Source organism: Sceloporus occidentalis, unplaced genomic scaffold (genome assembly GCF_023333645.1).
Source record: "Sceloporus occidentalis isolate IW3139 unplaced genomic scaffold, rSceOcc1.0.p SCAF_13, whole genome shotgun sequence".
Taxonomy (NCBI): domain Eukaryota; kingdom Metazoa; phylum Chordata; class Lepidosauria; order Squamata; family Phrynosomatidae; genus Sceloporus; species Sceloporus occidentalis.
Window position 1 is genome coordinate 8,680,277 of NW_028316993.1, and position 20,552 is coordinate 8,700,828.

General features: G+C 42.5%; 1 protein-coding gene across 2 annotated transcripts; it reads right to left on the bottom strand.

The window, feature by feature from the left end:
- Window positions 1–242: 242 nt before the first annotated feature.
- On the bottom strand, window positions 243–17,723 carry LOC149304846 (glyceraldehyde-3-phosphate dehydrogenase 2). Of its 2 annotated transcripts, XM_089479022.1 has the most exons (12): window positions 17,621–17,694; window positions 10,859–10,958; window positions 8,472–8,663; window positions 6,993–7,089; window positions 5,080–5,186; window positions 4,143–4,233; window positions 3,783–3,901; window positions 3,063–3,144; window positions 2,102–2,253; window positions 1,497–1,659; window positions 999–1,096; window positions 243–661 (listed from the first exon to the last, which is right to left on the bottom strand). In XM_089479022.1, the coding sequence occupies exons 2-12, from the start codon at window positions 10,915–10,917 to the stop codon at window positions 586–588; spliced, it is 1,236 nt and encodes a 411-aa protein (XP_089335148.1). In that variant the 5' UTR covers window positions 10,918–10,958; window positions 17,621–17,694; the 3' UTR covers window positions 243–585. The 2 variants fall into 2 exon arrangements, with proteins under 2 accessions (XP_089335148.1, XP_089335149.1); XM_089479023.1 differs by lacking the exon at window positions 10,859–10,958 and having other exon boundaries at window positions 17,621–17,723.
- Between the last annotated feature and the right edge of the window lie 2,829 nt (window positions 17,724–20,552).

Below are 20,552 nucleotides of genomic sequence, written 5' to 3' on the forward strand. Positions count from 1 at the left end.
CCATCTTCTAATCTTTAGTTCCTCAGGAAGCTATGGCAAATGACTGGTTTTATTTAGAGCTGTAGGATTCTGACTTTGCTTTTCCTGTAACTTGGAGCATTGTGATTCAAAAGCTATGAAGGTAATACCATTGTGCATCGCCCAAAAAAAGATATCAATACAGACTTGTCATGGAAACAGACATATCTGGCATAGTTAAAATTTGAATTTCTGGAATTCAGTGAGTTAAGAGACTCAGTACATTTCTTGTTCACATAACTTCAGTGGTTTTATTTGAACACTTAGAAGATCTCCAGGACACTACAGGCACACAAATCAATGCGCAACCCCAGAGGATAAACTCTCTTTCTCCAGGGGAAATTTGGTGTAATTTGTCTTCACTACCATTTTTAAGCTCATACAAGCTGCTGTAGAAAGCAGGATTCACACTCACGTGTACACACACAAAGCTTTACAGTGACATATAAGGTGCAGTATTCAGGGTTCTGTGGTTGAAGCAAAGAACGGGCCAGGAGATCAAACCTATTGACTAAAGGGGTGAGGCCACTCTGTTAAATAGCCTGGAATGTGAGGTGTGGGCAGTGTTCAGTTGTTCTCCTTGGTGTACATATGCTTCAGGAGATCTGCTACACGGCAGCTGTAGCCATATTCATTATCATACCTGTGGAACAAAAAGAAAATGATAAGCAATTCTCATATCACAAGTTTCCCATTCATACATGCAAAGTGTCCTGTAGTAGAAGGCACTTTGTAAGTTAGGAGAGAATCAAGGTTCAAATCTTAAATGATGGCAAATTCACTGATTAATGTACCTCTGCACTTTAGCCACATACTCTCTTGTCATTTTAATAAATCACTCAGCTATTTGATCAAAAATGATACTCAAGAAAGGCTATTGATACCAAAATCTCCTTTTGGGAAAGGATTCTTAGGCAGCATGCCAACAATGTTCCAAAGTTGAAGAAGTGAGGCAAGGGAAAGATTCTGTCCATTCTTACCAGGAGATGAGCTTCACAAAGTTATCATTCAGGGAAATCCCTGCTCCAGCATCAAAGATAGAGGAACGATTGTCACCAATGAAATCAGTAGAAACAACCTGAAGGAAAGGCAAGAGATTCTGTTACATATAATGGAAAATGAAGGGCTCTTTACAGTCGGTGTCAAGTCACCACTATAATTCCAGTGTCAAGAATCTGCCAGAATTCTGTATGTCACAAAAGATAACCCACAATGCTGTGGGTTAAGGTGTTCAGTGTTTTAAAGAGAGCCTGTAGACATCTGGTGCCAAACAAAACAGACCTTTGCTAAGAACACATTTCAACTTAAGATCATTACTGATGTTCCTCAGAAATGACAAATCAAAGGTTGCGTCTTTCTTTTCCTTTTGATAAAACTGCAACAAGTCAGTTGAGCTCTACCTATAGATAGTTGGGTGATGTGTTTTAGATGTTTCCCACTTGAGCCATTGTGTCCACCTGAGAATATTATCCATTTACCTCGTCTTCTGTATATCCCAGGATTCCTGCCATTGGCCCTTTAGACGCCTTCTTGACAGCTTCTTTGATCTGAGCATAAGTAGCTGGCCTGGAGAGGCGGCATGTCAGGTCGACGACTGACACATCACACACTGGCACACGGAATGCCATGCCAGTGAGCTTCCTGTTGAAATAAAAATTAGTCGTTAAGAAAAATGGACCTGGATATTAAACTCTCGCCTTAGCGCAACAGAACAGTATGCAATGCATTTCTTAGGACAACTCTGATGTCATGCCAGAAGTGCCAGAAGTTAACTGTCCTACTAAGGCCTACTAAATGCATTTTATGCCAGGCAATGAAACAAGATAGAATGGTTTCATCAGCTCTCCCATGCTCTCAATGCAGAAAAGATAGAGGAGGAAGTGCTCTGAGCATTTAATGCAAAGATCTCAAGTATTACTAGGAGTCAAATCCTTAGCAATAAACATGCTTCCCACTCTTCCTCATGGCAACATGAAAACACGAAAAAGGGCATTTCCTAAATATAAAGCGCAACTAGGATGACTTCAAAGACAAAGGCAGAAAGTCTCTTTATTGATAACCAAAGCTAAGCTATGTTGCATACCCATTAAGCTCAGGGATGACCTTGCCCACAGCTTTGGCAGCACCAGTAGAAGCTGGAATGATGTTCTGGTGGGCCCCTCTTCCATCACGCCAAGCCTTGGAAGAGGGACCATCTACAGTCTTCTGAGTGGCAGTATAAGCATGAACAGTGGTCTGCAACACAAAAAGCCAGTTTGTACAGAAATAGGCATAGAAGACATTTTGTAGAAGAGTTCTTCTGATCTAAAAAAGCCACATTTCAGGTTTCTCTGGAAATTTGGAAAACTTCGTTGCATGCAAAGATGGAGTTTACACACAAGAGTTAACAGATTTTGTTTAACCTCAGTCATGTTTTAATTTTTCAACACATATAAAACATGAATTTCACTTGCATACATCATACCCTCTTCTCACCCAATCCCCCTGCTTTCTGTGTGCATTCAATCAATGTTCACATTCACACTGACTTCCTGATAACATAAAACAGTAGCTAATATTCACTGCCACTTGCATCAGTTGATTATCTTTTTATACTCATTCCCCATAACCTCTTTTGGGAAGGGATTAATTTCTAAAAGTGCCTGTTTTGACTCTTTTGGTAATCAATACACAAAATGTAAAAGCAGTTCCCAAAGGTTTTCCAAACCTGGATTCCTCTACTCCAGGCTCTCATTATCTCCAGAAACAAATAATATGTAGTAGCATGTAGTTAAGATTTAATTTCCTGATATCTTTATTCAGAAGGTTGGCATTTAAGGACTGAAGGACAGCTGCAACAATGTTGTTCTGAAGTGTTCAACTATTACTTGTTTCTACAGTGGGTTACTGAAAAGTGGGGATATGCCCCATTGCTCAAGATGTTCTCCTTTTTCCTATTTAAAGGCAAACCCGGGAGTGACAGTACTCAAGGTTTTGTTAGGAGACGAAAGTCTTGCTCTTGGATGCAAATTCTGCTCCCACAGGAAATCCCAGGTTGCTCTTACCATAAGGCCCTCCACAATGCCAAAGTTGTCATGGATGACTTTGGCTAAAGGTGCCAGGCAGTTGGTGGTGCAGGAAGCATTGCTGAAAAACAGTACACATTATAATTTCACTTACTGGATATTCTTTTATAAAGTGGTATATGCAATACAGCCCACTCATAACCCACCCAGCTAGCCAACATGCTCACTGAAACCTTGCCTCTATGGTTACATGTACACACAAAAACATAAATGAAAGTTGCACTGCACAGATCTATGTCTATCACTGCAACTCAAGTACTCAAACTTCAAATATTAACAAAACTCCCATGGACCATCCCATCCTGTCAGCGTTCTATTCCATGAAAAATTTGGCTTTTGTTCTGAAATAAATTGCATACTTTGGGCTTCAACTGTTAAGTGTCTGATTTGAAGTCTCCTAGCATTCAGTGTATTTCTAAGTAATCTAGACTTCCCCAAACAATTCACTTTAGAGTTGCCATAAATCAGAAACAACTTGAAGGCAAACACACACCCACTAATTCTTTGTTTTGCAAAACAAGAATAGCTTGTGGCATCACTCTCCCCATTATCTGTCATCTGCTAGGTCCCAAATAAGTGGAGATGCCCTGTATACACCTGTGTGTATGGCTTATTTTCAAGTGAGCAGGGTCCCTAGGGATCTGATCCTAAAGTGATATTATAATAAAGCACATTTTCATCCCAGCCATTGATTCTTACCTCACAATATTCATGCTGGATGGATCGTATTTATCATGATTGACTCCCATAACAAACATAGGAGCATCAGGGGATGGTGCGCTCACCACTACTCGCCTGGCTCCACCCTGCAGATGAGCCTATAAAAGGAAGGTAGGTTTTAAGGCACTGTGCCCAAAAAAGGCACTAAAAGTAAGATGGATATACTGCATGGTTCAAGATCTCATAACTGACTGCAACCTCTAACACAACAGGCATCTAAACCAATTCATTTAAAAACCAAGTATCTATAGGGAAGTCCAGTATACTATCATGAGTTGTCTGAAACTCCATTTCTCTTTTTTTGAGCAAGCTACATAGATGAAACTCCCAAATACTTACTGAAGCTTTTTCAACGCTGAGGAAGACTCCAGTAGATTCCACTACATACAAAGCTCCTGCATCTCCCCAAGGGATCTCAGTCGGCTTCATGCTGTGAAAAACAAGGTACAGTATTAGGACTTTCATCAGGAGCTGTCCAACTGACTTCGGTTGAAGCAAATTTACTGTGTGGCAGTTCAAACAATTAACACAGAAACAATTAGCAGTTGAGGTGGACAAGCTTCTATGAACATCTACTACAACCTAGCCAGTGAGCTGACATTCCTTATTCACATGGACACACACACACCAAGTCCAGATAAAGCAAGAACCTGCTCCACTCTGCTAAGAGAAGGAGGAAGACACTTGTCAGAACTAGCTTTCCTACACACACCTGTGTGTTCCTGCTCAACAGCAAGATATTGTACAGTAGCCAAGGCTTACATTAGTGAGGAGAGTGATGTAGCCAGAAAACAAGCTGGTGTTTTCATACACACAGTGAGAACAAAATGCTAACACCTCTGCTTAACAATCTCCAGTACATCAGCTAGTTGACTAATAACAAATCAGGCATAAGCCAGCTTCACAATTATCACTGAGTTACTTATATGACAACAAGGAGTCTATTCATTGCAGTTTTTAAATTCTGCCCTTCCTCCAAAAGGAACAGGACAATTTGCCTTTTCTCCTGATAGCCCTGTGAAGTAAATAAAACTGAAGGACAGTGACTCAGTGAACATCAGTAAACTGCATGGCAAAGCAGGAATTTCAATGTTTCTCTGGTTTAGGTTGACAGCTCTACCTTTACAACTCACATATACAATTTCAGTCCTCTCTTGTGACCCCTTTAGGCTTTGCAATACAGAACTAATCAGAAGTCTCAGAGGCTTTCTACAGATCTCCAACCAAGAACAGCCTCACACATCAGTACATTTCTACTCCTTTTGCCCCCACTTACCACTGGAACACAGAGATTTTTGAGCCATTCACTACTAGTTTGCCACCATCAGCCTTCACCTCTCCTTTGAAACGTCCATGAGTGGAATCATACTTGAACATGTACACCTAAGCAGAAAGAGAGGAGTCATAGGAAAACATGTTAGACAACACTATGAGCCTGATACCCATGCACTGGCATCAGATTTCCATAGGGCCTTACACATATTGAACCAGTTTCATATATTTCACACCAGGGGTGGGCAACTCTTTTATGTCTGGGAGTCATTTAAGATGGTCACTGTTAGACCACACCATTCCTCAAATACCAGAACTTCTCTCACACACACACCCTCCACCAGGGAACCATGACAGATAATTCTGCTATGTTTTAGGGCCTCTCTGATCTATTTTAGGCCCGAGAAAGGCATTTTCCTCAAGCAGGAAGTGCTTCCAGTTTCAAAGGGAGAGCCCTCTCCTTGTCCTAGAGAAGCCTGGCAGTTCTTTAAAAATCGCAAAATTGCCCTGATGGAAGATTTGTGGGAGCTTTTGCATCCCAAAAGTGAGACAAGGGCTGAAGGGACTGCACTCACATCAGATCTATATGCATTGCACAGTCCCTTTATAAATGTGATATCCATGTCCAAGAATAAGATGCACCAGAAAGTAGGATCAGTGTGCAAAGTGAAAGAGAGCCAGCTGATGCAGTTTGGTTTCTACACCACTATTGAAGACAATAAAGAACAGACTATACTATCTAGGAAAGGTTTTTATAACCTGCAGATCTACTGCTGTTGGCTACCTGTGTCCCTGAGTTTGATTTCACCAAGACTATTCACTGTGGATGGGCAGAATGTAGATCACTGGGTGACTTGCAACAGAACCCCAAGGATTTCTGACTCTCAGTTGTTTAGCTTAAGAAAAAAGAGAATCTGCAGCGCCTTCTATATTAAGGTACTGAAATGAAAGATAAACCAAGAGGGGCAGACAGGGGTGAACTGGAGTGAATTCTTGAGTAACTGGACTCTTAGGTTCAGTCCTGGTACTGAAAATAAATTCCTCGATTGGCTTAGTTCAATCCTTTGTTCTTTAATTCTATGATCTCCTGCTCTGCCAAATCCACTATTCTGTACCTGTCTTTGATTGGTGGACCTTGGGATTCTAGTGAGGGTGAGTCAATTTCATAAGTCTGGCCTAATCAGTGCTCTTTTGAATGGGTTTCTAACTTTTGTTCATTTTCCAATGGTTCTTAAAGAGCTGATCTCTGTCTTGGTGCAGTTTTGCATGAGCTAGTTTGGTTTGCATATAGAAATGCAAAACTGGTAGGAGACAGGCAGTCACAACTACAGAGATGTTTAGTACTGCACGCTCATAGTTAAAGTAGTAAGCACTTCATTGTCAGATGCACCACAGATCAGCTCAGGCTCTAGGATCACATTTGCTCAGTGACCTAGATTGCATAATTCTAGGACTGGCTGCTCAGTTTAGTTCAGCTGTCTGCAAAAAAAGCCCCTGTTTTAGACTATCAGGAATACACTGCACCAGTGGTTCTCAAACATTTTACTCTTGTAACACCCTTTACATCTAGATGCAGATGTTGAACCCCATCCCTTCTTGACATACTATAGGAATAAAAATATTTTGTGAAGAGTGTGAATTTTTATTCATCCATTCATGTATATTAGTATTTTAACGTTGTATAAGGAAATAGCATTCCTACTCCTTCACCAGGCAGAGGCTACAAACACCCTCCTTGCCTTTCTCTTCCCTTCCAAGGCAGAAAAGTTTTGGGAAGAGGAAGGAGGATCAGGGCTTCCAAGTCTCAGTCCACTCCCTTGAGCAATTTCCACAGCATCTGGGGGGGAGGCAGTTCTGCCCCACCATTTGAGAGCCACTGTATTACAGGCTAAGCATTGCTAGAATTCTGAACATTACCATGTAGTTGAGGTCAATGAAAGGATCATTGATAGCCACAACTTTGATTCCCTTTTCGACGCAGGCTCGAAGGACCAAGCGTCCAATACGTCCAAATCTGCAAGAACAAATAAATCAGTCCTTTAGGATAGCAAATGTCACCACCAAACCCTTTCTACTTAACTATGGCAAACAGAAGAGGCTAATGTAGTGTTTCTTAGCCTCCCTCAGCATTAAAAGACTTATTTCCCACTGAAACCAATAGCTCTCCTCAAGTCATACAGCAAAGACAACTGCTAGAAGCCTGCAGGCACCAGTCTCTGTTGAAGTTTAGAACAATCAACCATCATCCAAAAGCAAGAAACATCAGCCTCTTTGTTTTTACACTATTAGTCTCCTAGTTAACCAGTATGGAAAATAACAGGAACAGAAGTACAATCGCAGAGCTAATCCAAAAGCTACATGAACTATTTCAAGGCAATAGTGTTCAAGGCACGGTTTTAACAGGCATGTTCAAAGCAGAGGTTTTGAAACTATATTCTATGAAACTGTGGGGTTCATAAGAACAAGTTATCCCAATGAGTTAATTAAGAAAAATATTACTTTTTTGTTATGGCAGAAGAGTGCCACTTTTTGCATTGCTGATATTTAGTATACAGAAGATAACTCTCTATCATTTGGTAGCACAGGATGATAGAAGCTTTACAGTTCCCAAGATGTTCAAAAGTAGCTAAAAAAAATTCTCCTCCAAGCCGCTAATTAGAATTTCTGATCTGCAGCCATTCAAATATAGCTTGTGTTTGTATATCCAGGTTATCCTAGCATCTTGTTCATTCAAGAGCCTATGGTTGCCTACTTAATACAAGTACAACCAGACGCTTGTACCATGAATCAGATGAGCACTTGTGCTAAGTTGGCAAACTGTAAATGGAGTAAGATGAGGCATTCTTGGTAAACACTGGCTACTAAACCTTCAACTGTCAAGGAGTTGTTTTTTGGTTTGAAGAGCCTCAGTCAACCCCATGACTACAAAGGAATCCATGCAGAGATGCAGGGATGTGCAACTCTAGAATCTGTTGTTGGGCTGCAACTCCCCTTGGCCTTAGTGAGGATAGCTAATGGACAAATACAGTTGCTGTCCAGCAACCCGATAGAAAGCAGTAGCCCATACATCAATGGAGGATCCTGAAGTTTGTTATAAGATAGTGCAGACCTGCAACTTGTGGGGACTATTTCTTGATATTGTTGTTGTTGTTTGACACCTTATGAGGTCTACCAGGTAAAACCAGGTGCAAAATAATGGCTTAGAGGAACAGCCAATTCCTTCTCATGAAACTCTGGTGCAAAGAAACGGTAAGGAAGCAGATCATTTTATTTTGCTCAGTGAGGTGACATCTTCAGTGAAATTCCAGAAGACTTTGTTCAGATGACCATGACTAAGAATCATGTCATTAAAGAAATGCAAATCCAGACTAATCCGTAGAGAGAGAAAAATCTTACCCATTGATTCCAACAGCGAATTCAGCCATACGTTTTGGTGGTGGTGGAGGAGGAGGAGGTGGTGGAGGTGGTGGAGGAGCTTCTGGTTCTGGTTCTGGGGTAGGTGGTTGTGGCTCTGGCTCTGGCTCTGGTTCTGGGGGTGGCAAAGGCTCAGGAGAGATTTTTGGAGGAGACCCTTCACTGATCTCAAGCCTGCAAGAAGTCATAAAATAAGCACAATGGCACAGGCAGATACAGTCACAGAGTATATCTATTCAACATATTTAAACCAGTTTAACTCATCCGCTCTCCTTGGAAAATTAGACAACTCAAATCCTAGAAGCGGCTTGGCATCTCTTAATTCTCAACACCTTCCATTTATTGTTCTCAAAAGGTCTTTTGTGTTTGGTAGTGAAAGTATAATTAAAATGATAAAAATGTCACACAATAGGATCTTGTCACTGTTCATTCTTTTCTCAGGAACTCCCAGTTTTTGTTTTTCCAGTAAGCCTAAATACCTTAAAGGTACCAGATCCTGCCTGATCTTGGAAGCTAAGCAGGGTCAGCCCTGATTAGTACTTGGATGGGAGACCACTAATGAATACTAGGTGTTATGGGCTAGACAAGTGAAAGACTTAGCAGTCACATCACTATGTCTGTGTCTTATGATACCTGGAAAAAGCTGGCCTCACTCTGTGAGTAAAAAAACCAGCCTCTCCCTTTTTATGTTACGTTTGTTCACAGCCCAACTTTTCAGATCCAAACAGTTTACATCTCACAAGTTTAAGTTCCTTGCATGTAAGAACTATAGTGAAAATTTTCTTACTACAGCAATGTAATTTCCCTTAGCCATTATTTCTAGTGAGGAACTAGAGTTGCAACTGCCATGTTCACATCAATGCACTGTGTCTTCTTACTGTATGTAGTTTTCAATGTTGTTGTTGTGATGTGCCTCCAAGTTATTTTTTTACTTAGGGCAACCCTATCATAGGGTTTTCTTAGCAGGTTTCTTCAGAGGTGGTTTGCCACTGCCATCCTCTAAGGCTGAGAGAGTGTGAATTGCTCAAAGTCATCCAGAGGGTTTTTATGTTGGAGTGAAGAACCAAACCCTGATCTCCAGAGTCATAGACCAACACTCAAACCGCTACACCACACTGGTTTGGCTTTCAGATTTAAGAGGCTGTCCAGACCATTCATAATTGTAAAAGGTAACTTTCAATAGGTGATTCACCCTGCTTTTCTGTAAAATGCAACTGAATTTAACATATATAAGAAGCTAGAATGCATATAAATGTCATCATCCTAGCAGCTACTTAAAAGCCAATTTTAGTGGGCTTCCTTTACATTTTGTTCGGGAAAATCCTAAGCTGTATTTGAAGTAAAAGTGTAAAATAAATGACAGAACTGAATGTTCAGCCAGGTTCTGGCCATTTTTCCTTCTGAATGTCATACAACTGTTGAACCACCCAATATCTAGCTCAGTCACACATTAATAATTGTTACCTGTTTTCTTTTTAAGGCAAAAGCCAGGATTAAACCAGGGATAAGAATCACGTGTTCCTCCAAATGCTGCTGAACCAACCAGTGAGAAATGCTGTGACCGCTGTCAAACATCATCTCAATGGCCACAAGATTCCCATCCCAGATTACAGAAAACCTATTGCATGATTAACTATCCCTTATCCTGGGAAATGTAAATAGGAGAGGATACTGTGACATTTACATGGAGAGCTTGGATTTCCCCTGTAGAAATACAGTTCCTAAGAGGAATGATTATTAAACTTGTTTAAATTTGATGTAGATCTAGAAAATCAGAGCAACTTAGCCAGGCTATGGTCCCTATTCTTCAAAAGCTCCAGTTTAACTTAGGCCCTATACAGACTGCCAAAATAAAGCTGCTTCGGGTCACTTTGGAGGTATGCAGTTTAAATGATGCATGCGTCCTAAGAGTCCAGAAGCCACACCAAAGCCACAATCCAGTCCTAAACACTGGAGTGCAGCTTTGGTGCAACTTCCAGACTCTTAAGATGCATGCAACATTTAAACAGCATACCTTCAAAGTGACCTGAAGCAGCTTTATTTTGGCAGTCTGTATAGGGCCTTAGTGTTAAAATGAAGCCGATGCCACCACAAATCAAGCCTCTAGAGAGCTGGCATCTCACAAGCGGAGGAATGTAAGCCCCATTTCCTGCCCCAAAGTGCATTCTCAATTTTCTGCAGGGAACCTGTCTGAAAATACACAAGAAATAGTAATGATTTCTGGGTCACTACATTATGAATATACAGGCCTAATATGTTTTTATAGTACATAAATCAAAAGCTCTTACCACCACTTGCATTCGTATTGACTCAGATAGAAGATAGATATACTTAAATTCCATCAGAAGCCTTCTGAGGTCTTTGCTTACCTGAAAACCTTGACACTAACTGATGTGCTCTCCACTGGAGAGCTACTGCGGGGGTTCATTTTGCTGGCTGACCTATCTACCGTTTCTCTACCTAGAAATACTGAAATAGGATTTCAAGAGACTTGTTAACTTTTATGCAAGACATTTGTTAACTTCTATTCAACTAAGTTTATTGAAACCATTCTCACAGGCCTTTTTTTTTCTGTTTTTTGATAACCTTTCAAAGCTGCTCCTCACATTTCCCAGATTTAAAACAGGTTCTAAATCTTAGATATGCAAAGCTTTTCTAAGTGTTTTTACTGTGCTGAACATTTGAGAGAGCAAATTTCTTTCAAGACTATAAAGACCAGGTTCTAGTAACACCAGTAAATAATCTTTTGGAATGGGACTGGAATTCCAAATGAACTGGCAGATCTCACCAGGAACCTTCAATTGGACTATAATACTATTGTGGGCAAATACAGGCAGTTTTATCAAAAGCATCTTTGTAGGGATCAGAAATATCAGCAGTGCAATATCTTCTTGCACATCTGAAAATCATGGAATACCTGTTTATTATTTTACATGCATGCAGTAGTGACATCGGATACCATTAGCTGCCATACCCCCATATCTTCAATTGTATGCTAGGTCTACTTTGTGCTTCAATAAGCTACACACATGTGCCTGAAATTGTGGTACTGTATTTTTACATGGTGAGATGTGGCAGAGTGCACGACAAATCAATACATAGCAGTCCTGCTCAGACTCAAAAGCAGGTCACACATAAAGAAGGCAGAGCTTCACCTTTTCAATATAGTTATATAAGGATGACCCTCCTCCTTTTGTGTTCCTAAACTCGTATCTGCTTTACCAGAACTCCGTGACTATACTTTACATACAGTATTGCTGGTCCCATCTGTGTTGAATTTATGCTACAGGATTTAATAATGAAAAACAAGTGAACTCTCACAGACAGGTATTTTGCAACAGGATGGGTGAAATGAGATCTTCCAGATGTTGTTATAACCCTATGACTTCCAGCAGTCTTCACCATTGGTAGGGCTGCTGGGAATTGTAGTTCAACAATACCCAGCACACTATTTACCTGTTCTACAAGCTTAAATATACCTTAGGTTATTGTACAATACCTTATGAAGATTCTTTTACAAGATTTGCTATGGGAGCTGAAGAGCTTCAAAATTTGCTACTCAAGATTCTAGTTTGCCACCAGACATTGTCTACACCAATAGCCCAAGATGTGGTTTAAAGTCCTACTTAAGCTACTAATTCCTAATTCATTCCACCCTATACTTCTGATATGAGAAGTTCAATTCCTAAACATATTGTTCTATGTACAGACAGTAGGAAATAATGAAAAATATATGAAGAAATCGGGGACAGACAACTATGAAATAACCTAGATCTGTTTTCATGTCTTCCTCTGAAATAAGGTAGTTTGGTTTTTAAAAAACTGCATCAGATATCTGCCCTCCATCATATCTCACTACTTTGAGCACTACCTAGAGCAAGATCACCTTGTTGTTACAGATTGCCTATAATTTGGTTATTGGATGAGCTGTACAATTTAAAGGATAGTATGCAAATTCTCTAGGCTTCATACTTCTCTGTGAGAGCATTCCTATCAACTATTTGGCTTCCTCCCCAAAGCTACAGTAAGTTAATGAGGCTCCTAGCTCTAGTAAGGCTGCAAAGAATCAGTGTCCCAAAACAGCCGTGGTCATTTTATTCCAAGCAAAGAGATACTAAAATGAATCAAGTCAAGCTAACTAGTTTTTAAGCAAGAAGCACATCTCCCAGACTTAGTCAAGAGGTTCTTACTTGGTGCTAAAATACTTATTTTCCTCTCACACAGCATATCATACAAGGCCTGGGCTGCCACTATGGGATGAAGCAGAAGCCATTTTAGTTTGAGAACACAGTCTCCTCTAGCAACATTGCTTATGCTTCACAAAACACCTACAAAATATGGTGATATATGTACATGTACGTATATATATATACACACACATACATACATATGAAAAAATTGGATGTTTCTCCTGTTTTCCTTGTAGGTATAGCTCTTCAGGTTTATGAAATAGTCATCATTATAACAAATACATGCAGCTGCTTTAAAGTGTATGATAGCCACAGCAGATTGGTAAAACAAGTATAGGGGCCCGAACAGACAGGCCAAAATAAAGCTGCTTTGGGCCAGTTTGGAAGTGTGCTGTTTAAATGACACATGCGTCCTAAGAGGCTGGAAGTCGTGCCAAAGCCACGTTTCAGTCTTGCGCAGCTTCTGGCCTCTTAAGATGCATGTGTCATTTAAACAGCATACCTCCAAAGTGAGCCAAAGCAGCTTTATTTTGGCCTATCTGTTCAGGCCCTTAATTCTAGCCTGGCTCAATACCGACTGTTATTTCATCATCATTCTGACTGTGCAAACATGTAATGGATCAAGGCAGAAACGCTTGTCTATTATGAACAAGAATGAGTCTCCATCTTACTGCAGGCATCCAGCTGCTGCAGTGACACTTGGCGGCCAGGAGCAGAGCGCTATATCCACCAAGAGCGCATTAAGCAGACACCACAGACCAATGTAGCCTCAGCACGTACTCCCAGCCTCTAAGCACTTTACAGCCATCGCATCCTAGCTGCAGTGGCTGTGACCTTCAGAGAGTCGGTGGCTTATTCTAGTCCTTTCAGTTAGTTGCATCCAAGAAATCAGTGTGTTTAGGTACATGTAGTGCTAGCAACATATCTCCCAATCGTAAATTTCTCAGTAGTTGCCTACTATAACCATGGTAACAGTCAGCATCCAGATTTTCAGTACCAGAACAGGTTCCCTTCTGTCTAGTTGCACTAGGAAAAACAATACATTCCACTTCTGACTTCCCACGAAGCCAAACAATAAGTCTATTCAGTTGATGCTTTAGCTCAAGTTGTATTTCCCTCCCCCTTGTTGCTTGTGGGAATCTAGAGCAAAGTACGGTGGGTCCTTGTTGTCCACTTATGTTTGGTTCCAGGATAACAAAATCTATGGATGCTCAAGTCCCATTAAATATAACGGCAGATCAAAATGGTGAGCCTTATATAAAATGGAAAATCAAGGTTTGCTATTTGGAATTTATACTTGTTTCCTGAATATTTTCAAGCCGTGGTTGCTTGAATCCCTTGATAAAAAATCCATGGCTAAGGAGGGCCGACTGGAACAGATGTCTGCTCATAGTAGTGGCAGAGGACATCATCCAATTTTAGTCCCATCTAGAACAGACTCTTTAAAATCAACGGTACTCAACCATTCCAACGGCTCTACCTTTCATTGGGTCTAAAACTGGATATGACAGCATTCTATACATATAGATTTGGAGCTGCAGTTCCAAGAAAGGAGAATTTTTACACACACACACATACAATGTGAATTAAAGATAATGCAAAGGGGGGGGGGGGGTGTTTTATGTTGTCTGCTTTGCTAGATGGAGAGGATATCATTGTTATTATGGTGCAATATTGGTGTAAAGGCTCATTCTCACAAAAGACGCACAGTTACGCATACTGGTTCTGATGGGGAAATGGGGAGATTACCCTCCCTCCTCATGACGGCATTCTTTGTGAGGAAGTGGCCCTCCTATTCTTGAAATCCCTGGGGAGGAATCTTGGCCATCTTTCAGCGGCTGCTCTTTGGAGCGTGCCTGGCTGCACGCACAACATCGCTGCGTCCTAATCTCACCGATGAGACAGTCACATGGATGTGACGGATCTATATAATTGCCAGTTGATCTGAAAGCAAGCAACTCACTCGCGGACAACAGGGGCCTTGCTTCCCTGTACCCACAAAAATATCAAACCATTAAAATAAGTAGTCCAGCGAGGGTGAAGGCAAGGTATGGAAATGCCAATAGCTTCTTCTCTTGCCTGAACCTGATACCGCAGGGCAGAGCCTGTTTATCTGAGCTCTGGTTTATTTCGATTTGTGTATTTTATTTGTGGGGAAATCTGTCTATTATCCTTCGCCTAGACTTCTCCCTCAAAACCTCTGAGATACAAAGATTGATAAATGGAGGGGAGGTTAGCATTTTGGGCTTAGATCTGCTATAGAATGGAGGGAATAGAAGTATCTGCTTTAAATTCCTGTAACTAATAGCAAAGAAGGATAATCCCTGTGTAAGAGAAGGACCGAAACAGAGCACTATAAAATGCTATAAAATGGATCTGTTTGGTGCTAGCTCTCCAGTTGTTTTCTTTTGACGCAGCTGCATTTCCAGAGAGTTCCATGATACCGAATGAGAGATCCCTCCGATCAATGAGCATCGTCATCTGTCACTTTTGGGCCTTCTCTGCCATCAACAGCTCACCATTCCTCCTCACCAAAAGATAAATAGTCAATACCCAGCTTTGTTCCAACTGTTAGCATTCTTTAAGATTTTCCTTCAGCGCCCTTGTTATTGTGGATAGTGTCATCTCCCTAGATTCCCAAGCACCCACTAGATTCCAAACCAACCAAGCCAGGGATTGCACAGTCCTCACACAGCATCCCCTTCCCTCCCCTCCAAATCCTAACCAAGGCTCCATCCGCAGTGCAAAAAGTGTCCAGTTTGACACCACTTTCACAGCCATGGCTGAATGCTCTGGAACTGTGAGGACTGCAGTTTGTTGTGGCACCAGAGCCCTCTGACAGAGAAGGCTAAATGTGTCATGAAACTACAAATCCCAGAATTCCATCACATTGACCCATGGCAGTTGTAGCAGTGTCAAACTGGATTACTTCTGCAGTGCAGAGGGAGCCAAAAATCCATCACAGCATCCCCGACAGCCTACAAAGCTTCTTATAATATGACCTAGAATCTGTCCTTGTCTAGAGGCCCAAACCCCAGATGCCCATAGCCACAGATGCTGGCGAAACGTCAGGAATAAACTCTTCTAGAACATGGCCACAGAACCCAAAAAACCCACAGAAACCTAATAATAATAATAATAATAATAATAATAATAATATTTCTTCAGTACGTTTTGTGGTGCCTCGTCCTCCTTGATGGTTATGAGCTCACCCTGGATGAGTGACTCATTCCTCCTGCTCTGTTCAATCCTGCAGCCTTTCGGGGGAAGAAAGAGCATCCCTATTCCTCCTGAAGTGGAACCATTGCCCACCAACCCTGTCCTGGGCCTGTCTTGTCCCCCTCCTCATGTGCAGACAGACACATGGGAACAACTTACTAAGAGCCCCCCACCCAGGCACCCTCCTCCATGGTATTATTATTGAGTCAGTTAGCAGAGGACCTCATCCCTTCCTCTGTCTTAAAATAAGTGGGTGCCTCTAATGGCTCTACCTTTGCTATGTTTCAATAAATTCATTGATTTCATTGGAGTTTATCAGACAAGGGAAATTGGGAGTATAATCCAATGGCAATCCGAACGCAATCATGGGGTTTAAGGTTATTGCGTCATAGACTACCACACACAATTTGGGGCAATGGGAAGCTATTTTGGGGCAATGGGGAGTCAGTTCGAACACAATTCGAATTCACGTAAATTGGCAGAACTAGCCAATTCAGGTGAATGCGTTCTGGCCCCACTTTCTTTTCATTCGAAATGAAGAGAAATTCCTCCTGTGTGATAAACTCCATTAATTCTCTTATTCCATTAGGCACATTCTATAGATTTGCTTGTCTATTCTCTACTCTCAATGTAAATGCAACACTGGTTCTATTAAAACCAGCTCAATAAATTAAATAGGTGGGTGCCTCCTCAGGCGTCTCCTCTGCCCCTGCCTTCCTTGGAGGCCTTTATACAGAGGCTGGGTGGCCATCTGTCAATGGGGGTGCTTTGACTGGGAGTTCCTGCATGGCAGAAAGAGGTTGCGTTGGATGGCCCTTTTTGGGGGTCTCTTCCGACTCTAGGCTTCTATGGTCCTATTCTATAGAATCACTGCCATTCAAAAAAGGACGGTGACAAGCTGGAGCAGAGGAAGGTGACCAAAATGGCGACAGGTCTGGAAACCATGGGATTTAGGGAGCTGGGGGTGTTTAGCCTGGAGAAGAGAAGGTTAAGAGGCGATATGTAGCCCTTTTTCGCCCGTCCCTGATTATTTCAATGGATGGTTTTAACGGCTAATGTGTTTAATTGATATTTTAGGGGAGGGAGGGCATAATTGGGACATTATGTATATTGTGCAATGTATGAATTCTTTTAATTGTAAGTCGCCTTGACTGTCTTTTGTGATAGCCCTGTTTTGCCATGTGGAGGATGGAGCAAGCTTGTTTTCTGCTGCTCCAGAGAACAGGACCCAGAGTCTCAATGGATGCAAGCTGCAGGAAAAGAGATCCCACCTCAACATTAGGAAGAAGCTCTTGAAGGTTAAGGACTATTGGGGCAGTGGACTACACTCCCTCTGAGAGTGTTTGCAGAAGCCCCTTCTGTGGGGGGTTTTAAGCAGAGGCTGGACGATGGCCATCTGCCAGAGGTGCTTTGATGGAGAGTTCCTGCATGGCAAGCTTTGATGGAGAGTTCCTGCATGGCAGAATGGGTTCAACTAGGTGGCCCTTCTTGGGGGTCCCTTCCAGTCTATGGTTCTGTGCCCCATTTTGGTCCCAGCTCTCAAGACACCAACAAAGGCCCCCAAAACCTTCAGGCAGCCAAAGGGGGAACCACCAAAAACCCCCTCAAGGCCACAAATAGTGCAGACCCCTCCCCATTATCCTTATTAGACACAGCCCCCCCTTTCCTAAAGACATGCCCCCTTCTCTTCCCTGCCCTCCCTCCCTTCCTTCAGAGCCTCACCTCAGCTATGCATCCAAAGCGAACCTGTCAGGCGTCGAACAACCAGAGCAACGGACGGGCGGCCCCTTTTATACCCGCTGCCTGGCAACGCCCTGCCCCGCCCACTCCTCTGTTCCCTCTCAGTGGCCACGCCCCCGTGACTCTTCAAAGCGCATTCTCCCCTGGCCGCAAAGCGCGTGCGCAAACAGAACCGCCGCCAAGGTTATCCTTCTTCTGGGGAGGGGGGGAGCGCGTGACCTGGAAAAGAGTGGTACCCAGCGATCTCTCCAACAGCCACAGGGGGCGCGCGAGAGCTTATTCTCGCTCTGGCACATGCGCAGTTGAGCCGCTTATGGCTGCACCTGCCTCTGCTTGAGGAGAAGAAAAAGTGGGGGAGCGCAATGTGCATGCGTGCCTGGGGTTTTCAATGCCACCTAAGAAATCCTATGCATTCAAGGGCATGAGAGGCACTTGGGCATTGTAGTTTTCAGTGTCCCCTTTCCATGGTGCATCACTAGGACATCTTCACACCTAAGAAATCCTATGCATTCAAGGGAAACAGAGGCACTTGGGCATTGTAGTTTTCAGTGTCCCCTTTCCATGGTGCATCACTAGGACATCTTCACACCTAAGAAATCCTATGCATTCAAGGGCATGAGAGGCACTTGGGCATTGTAGTTTTCAGTGTCCCCTTTCCATGGTGCATCACTAGGACATCTTCACACCTAAGAAATCCTATGCATTCAAGGGAAACAGAGGCACATGGGCCTTGTAGTTTTCAGTGTCCCCTTTCCATGGTGCATCACTAGGACATCTTCACGTCTAAGAAATCCTGTGCATGCAGTCAAATGTACTATCTTACATGTGTGCCTGTGTAAACATGTTCACAAGGAGTATCCGCTTGGCTGCCGCCACACTGCAGAATTAATGCATCTTAGCGCTGCTTTAATAGTCATGGCTCCATCCTATAGAGAGTCCTGGGATTTGTAGTTTCTTGTGGCACTTCAGCATTCTGACAGAGAAGGCTGAATAGACCTAGAGATTCCTAGAGAGAACGCTCTACTAGGCCTTTGTAGCTCCTCCAGTGCAACTCTATGGTCAGTGTCTGTCGGACGCTGACCACAGAGTTGCATTGGAGGACCTAGAGATTCCTAGAGAGGTGTCCTCTCAGGTAAAAACATGGTGTTTTTGTTATTTGCGGTGTCCCTAACCCTAGCGAATATGGAAGGACAATTGTCTTTCCAATTTCCCTTGTCTGATAAACTCCAAAGAAATGCCATGATAAAAAGCAAAGGGTGGACCCAGGATGTGAGGTCCAGTAAGAAACAGATGCATATTGTCGGGATTTTCCTCGCTGTTTTGCTTCTGTATTGACTTTGCTTTCTTCCATCTCTCAACCACAAAGGCAGGGATTGCTACAAACACGAGTCTGGTGACGTCAAGATGAGCCAGCACAATTGAGCCATTAATAATTGAGAAGACAGGAGCCAGCAGAGCAGGAGGGGAGGCTGCTGAAGCAGCTGCTCTTGTACATGCCTTTGAGTCGGCCGGGTCCCTAAGGGAAACCGGTTTCCATGATGCACGCATCCAGTATGGGAGACCATGCCCTCCAATATTTCACAGATGAAAACTGGGACACATGTGGTCCGGCATAAGTGTGGCCAAGATGAGCAAAATCCTTAAGGTGATGAAAACAGAGGGTGAAAATGAAAAGATTGCATTTTGCATGGTTACCCTGGCTGGCACCAATGTGTTTCGCACCAAAAATGGAAATGTGAAGATAGCCCAACAAAAGAAGAGTGGTTCACGAAACCATATGATGGGTCGGAGATGGACAAATTAACGCAAGCGATAAGGAATAGACCTAAAGACGAATTTACTGAAGAAGTAATTGAATTTCTTGCAGTAAAATGGGGGCAAAGTAGCCGTAATGAGTTTGCAATCATTATAAAGTGAGATTGGATCCACAAGGATAAGGTTGAATCTAAGAAAGTCAGATATTAGCAATAATGAGACAGATACTGGTAGGAAGGAAGTCAGTATAAAAGGGAAGGTATGACTGGAAGATGAAGAATAGAGAGAGCATAGCAAAATGGTGTCCCCTATAATGTACTTGCATTTTGTGAAGGGAGCCCCTGATCTAAAGGAAGGACTGTAATTACTGACCCTGGACATGGTTGTGTTTGGAAGTCACCTACAACATGTAGTTTCAAAGGAGGATTAGAAAAATGGCAAAAGGATCAACCTCTAAATGGCTACTAGCTATGATGGATATCTTTTACCTTCACCTTCAAAGGGAGGATGGTTAGCATTTCAGTTGTAGGGGAATGAAAGCAAGGGACTGCTATTGTGATGATGTCTTGCCTATGTTCTTCCATTGGACACATAGCTGGCTACTGGGAGAATAGATTCGTGAGCTAGATGGATTCTCAGTGTGATCCACCATGGTTCTTGGTTCTTCTTGGTTTCTTACGTCTAACAAAGGCTTTAGATCTTAATCACCTTGATTCAAGGAGAGTCAAAGTAGCGTAACAGGGTCCTCTATGAGAATACCATCACTTTCGTCCCCCAGCAGATGAAAAGGAAAACAAAGGCAACAGCATCAGAATCCATGAGCAACAATAGCACTGGGGGCCATATGACAAGGCCACTCTTTCCTCCAAAAAGGGTATCGTTGTCCCATTCAATCCCACCTTAGTTAATTTGTTTCAAGGGTGTAGCCTTCAGAAACACCATGCAATGCCCTTTACCCACCCTTTCTCGCCTTCACAGCCACACAACACAGCCAGGGATGAGGTGGGTTCAGATGGAGTTTTGACTCTGCAGCATTTTGCTGCAGATTGGTCAGGAGGCCTGGGGCAGTGGCTGAACTGAGACTAAAAATAACCCATCAGCAGCTCCAGTGGAGTCTGCAAGAGAGGCAAAAGGCAATGGAGAAAGAAGGAATCAAAAG